A 4506-nucleotide genomic window follows, 5' to 3' on the forward strand; every position below is an offset into this window, starting at 1 on the left:
CACCAAAACCACCAAACAAAACGAAACCCTCAAAATCAATGAAAACGAACAAATCAAATCAAACAGAATACAGACACAAGCAAGAAAACCATACCTAAAGTTGTAAATTTATTCAAAGGATCAGATGTAGCTCTGATACCATGTGAACAAACAAGTAAAAGACATAGAATGGTTAGAGTTTCATATTATTATTAAATGAGAAGTACAATTACAATGAAAGGGAATGACAAAATTTATAGACTAGCTAATAGGCCAACGTAATATCCAATACAAAATAAAACCCAAAATCTTATTAGGATAACAAACTAAAATTAGAAATCGAACCATGCGATTTAATAATAGTGTGGTTATAGTTAATTAGGGTGATGATGGAGTAGTGAAACTTTATATTATTGGATCGACAATTCAACCAAAGATAACAACTCAAACATTCCCGAGTGAGTTGTTTGAGTTTCTTTAGAATAGGAAAAATAAAATGAAGAATTAACGTTACAGGGTCACCAGGGCTCAATTTTTTCGTCATCGAATTTTGTATCATCCTTACATGTTAAACACTTGAACTCTTCAACAAGTTTGTAGTGTGCAAGTATGTTATATCATAACCAACATCTTCAATTTTGACTGTTAGTTTTCTGATTCATCATCATCATAAACAGTGACGGAGCTTGGACTTTTTTTTTGGGGGGGAGGGGGGGAGTATAATATATATGAAAATCGGAGAGCAGGGGGGCACAACATAAATTTTATATTTTTAGACTAAATATGTATAAAATCTAAAGAGTAAGGGCTATTTCTGACATAAAAATCGGGGGGGGGGGGGGGGGGGGGGGGGGGGGAGGGGGGCACAACCCCCCCTTGCCCTAAGCAAGCTCCGTCTATGATCATAAAGAAGGACCAATATAAGCAACTTCTTTACCTTTATACGTAACATTCCCCACTTGTACAGACACCCGATGAGCCAACATCATAGGTAATGAGTTACATACTTTGTTGCTCCCGACATCATACTACGTATTGTCACCATAACAGTTTTCCCATATAGATTGATCTACAAAACTTTCCACATAATGATTAATAACAAACAATTGTATTGTTTTAGGAAGCATACTTACAAAGTAAATGGCATTATGTCGTCAATATTCTACATAACTATGTTTAATCTGAGACATTGAAAAGACAGCTATATATGATTAGTATTTAAGTTGGACTAGGAATCCACCTAGTTAATCAACCCACCAAAGTTGATATCATTAGTAAAATTGACAACAAAACATGCGTTATTTGAAGTAATATAATGCATAGATTGGTCTATTTTCTCTTGTAGTCCTCCACTACAATCAAGTATTCTAAAATACTTATTACATGAACCTATACTCAATAATATAAATGTAGATTTGGAACTCTAAACAAGTTTAGAATGCATAAAGAAGTAAACAAATGAATAAGAACTTTGAACTCATCATTTAGACTTTTTTTTTTCTCCAGTCCAGAATATTACTCTAAAACTTCATACATTCTGGTAGGGTTGAGCATTTGGACATGTGGACTGGACCGGACCGGACCATTTTTTTTACCCCCGACCAGTTCTCGGTTCTAGGATTTGAGCAAAATCGATCCGGTTCGGCCGGTTCCGGGTAAAAACAGGTTTTGGACCGACTTATTTTAAAAAAAAAAATTATATTTTGTGAAATTCTTTAAACAAGCATATCTCATTTGTTTTAAGTCGGATTGACATGCAGTTTTTTTCAACGTGTAATTTAGAGTTTGTAGATGCTTTTAGACTATAATTTTGTTGTTTTTGATGTTATATTCGACGAGTTACAATTCTTCCAATATGAGATATCAAAGATGAAATATTTCTGCTTTTCAGCAAGAAATTTATACTTTTATATTATGTGAAATTCTTTAAACAATCATATTTCATTCGTTTTAAGTCGGATTGACATGCGATTTTTTCTAACGTGTAATTTAGAGTTTGTATATGATTTTAGACTATAATTTTATTGTTTTTGGTGTTATATTCGATGAGTTGCAATTCTTCAAAGATGAGATATAAAAACAAAAATATTTTAGCTTTTCAGCAAAAAAATTCAAACTTTTGTATTCTGTGAAATTCTGTAAACAATTATATCTTATTTGTTTTAAGTCGAATTGACATTTGGTTTTTTCCAACATATAATTTAGAGTTTGTAAAAGAGTTTAGACTATAATTTTATTATTTTTTGTGTTATATTCAATCAGTTACAATCATTTAAACAAATAAAAACAGTATAAACAATCAAAGTTTGACCGGTCCAAAAGGCATAAGAAACAGAAACACATTCATTTTTACGATTTGTACCGCATCAAACCCAAAAAAGTATTCATTTTAACGAATTGTAAGTTGTAACGTATCAAACCTAACAACATATTCGTTTTAACGAGTTGTATCAAACTCAAAACACGTTTTAACAAGTTGTACCGTATGCATGTAAAGTTGTATCGGTCCATATGGATCTAAGAACCGGAAAACCCGGACCTGGACCCGGTAAGTCTCATCCGGTCCTGTCCACGGTCTATAATATTCTCCAAAACTGATCCTTGATCCAAATGTTCACTCCTATATTCCGGAAGGCTTTTATTATAGTATGTAATGTACGCTGCCATTCTAGAATACACATGATTTTTATACTTTTACTTCAAATTTAACCAACTCCGGTTGCAATTAATCTGAAATGTCTTTTCCAAACAAGATAACTAATTTTCAAATAAGAAAAAAAAAACGATTACCTTGTTCCCAAACTTTAATGAATAAACAAATGCTTTACTTAAAATAAAGTAGAAGTTGATTTTATAAGGGACCCACTACTGGGTGGTCTTTTCTTCCTGGTAGGTGAGAGACTACGACATTCATACTCTTTCATTAATTGTGATCAAAATCCTCCTTAGATTTTCACTCTAAAAACCCCAAATTGCAAAAATCATCTCAAAACCCTCAAATGAAGTCCCCCCTTCTACTCTTCCTCTTCATCTTCTTACATTGCCACTTCCAGATTTCATCCGGGGTTTCAAGTTTAAACCCTAATTTTCTAACAAACAATGAATTCGATCCAATGGTGAAAAGGGTTTGTAGTGGGACGATTGGCGGGTGTTCAGAAGATGAAATGATGGAATCTGAGATCAGTAGGAGGATCTTGTTAATGGAGAAAAAGTACATAAGCTATGAGACTTTAAAGAGGGATCTTGTACCTTGTGGTACACCTGGAGCTTCGTACTACAATTGTAAGGGCAAAGGGGTCGCTAACCCTTATAATAGAGGCTGTGAAATCATCACAAGATGTGCTAGAGATGCTATAAACACATAATCTTGAGGGGTACAAATGGTAAAGTTTTAATCTTTCTTTTGGTTCTATTTGGGGGTATCCATGTTTCGTGGATTCTTGATTTATGTTGGTTTACTTTAACTTAGAGAGATCATTCATGTTGTTGTTACAATGTTACTTTCCTATAATTAAATGCAAGTTAATTTGGTTCTTAAGGTGTATGTATGTATTTTATGTACTGTTTTGTGACCCTAAAACGATGGTGGATAGGGGAGCAGGGGCACTTTTGTCATTTGGCATTACCTCACAGAATGATCCACTGTCAAGATCTTTATGAGACATGATCACATGATTTATAATGTCAATTTTGGATTTTGAAGATTTTTGTTGTTTCCAAATAGAAGTGTTTTAAGAACCCTATTTGATGGATCGAAAAAAAAAAAGGAATTATTTACAAGATTGTAAATTATTCGAACCCGTATTTTAAAAATGGCAATAAGATTGGATTCGTTTAATCGGATGATTGTACCAATTCATTCAAACAAATACCTTAGGCTAATCATCATAATTTCTAAAAAATCACAATAAGGTATCATTTATGCATCAAGATTCAAGATTGATATCAACTAAATTTGGATTTATATACATAAATACACTTGACATCACATATGTTTATAGCATTTTATTTATCTAAGAAAAGAAAAGAATACTCTCAATATTAAAATATTGACCACATATATGGCAACTATGTAACAAATATATATTTGAAGAAAAAAATGTAAATACTTTCCTGGTCATTGCATTTGTAATTTGTCTACAAAATCTTTTTAAAACTATTTTAGAATTAGAATAAATCATGCACATTGATATCATAAATTTGTCGAAATACAAAATAATTAAATAATAAAATTAAAACTATCCACAAGAAGATCATTAAAAAAGGAACCACATAGGTTAATTAAATTATATTTTTGTAAAGAAAACCTATAAATTATAGCTGCTTTTGTTGCCATTCCAAATCCCAAATATATTTCTCCAAAATTTTCATTGACGAAGACATGAGCACAACATATGATGACTAAGCAACACCGTGTGATTTGTGAACAAAATTTTAGTTACCAAATAGTAATTAATGAAAGGAGACAACAAAAAAACACGTTGCAAGTGTTGATCTATCAATACATAATATAGATTCAATTTCATC

General features: G+C 32.0%; 1 protein-coding gene across 1 annotated transcript; it reads left to right on the forward strand.

Moving 5' to 3' along the window:
* The first annotated feature begins 2896 nt into the window (after positions 1 to 2896).
* LOC111896982 (protein RALF-like 24) lies at positions 2897 to 3517 on the forward strand. Its single transcript, XM_023892957.2, has one exon. It carries the CDS (start codon positions 2979 to 2981, stop codon positions 3342 to 3344), a length of 366 nt encoding a protein of 121 aa, XP_023748725.1. The 5' UTR covers positions 2897 to 2978; the 3' UTR covers positions 3345 to 3517.
* The last annotated feature ends 989 nt before the right edge of the window (positions 3518 to 4506 follow it).

Source organism: Lactuca sativa, chromosome 1 (assembly GCF_002870075.4).
Source record: "Lactuca sativa cultivar Salinas chromosome 1, Lsat_Salinas_v11, whole genome shotgun sequence".
Classification (NCBI taxonomy): domain Eukaryota; kingdom Viridiplantae; phylum Streptophyta; class Magnoliopsida; order Asterales; family Asteraceae; genus Lactuca; species Lactuca sativa.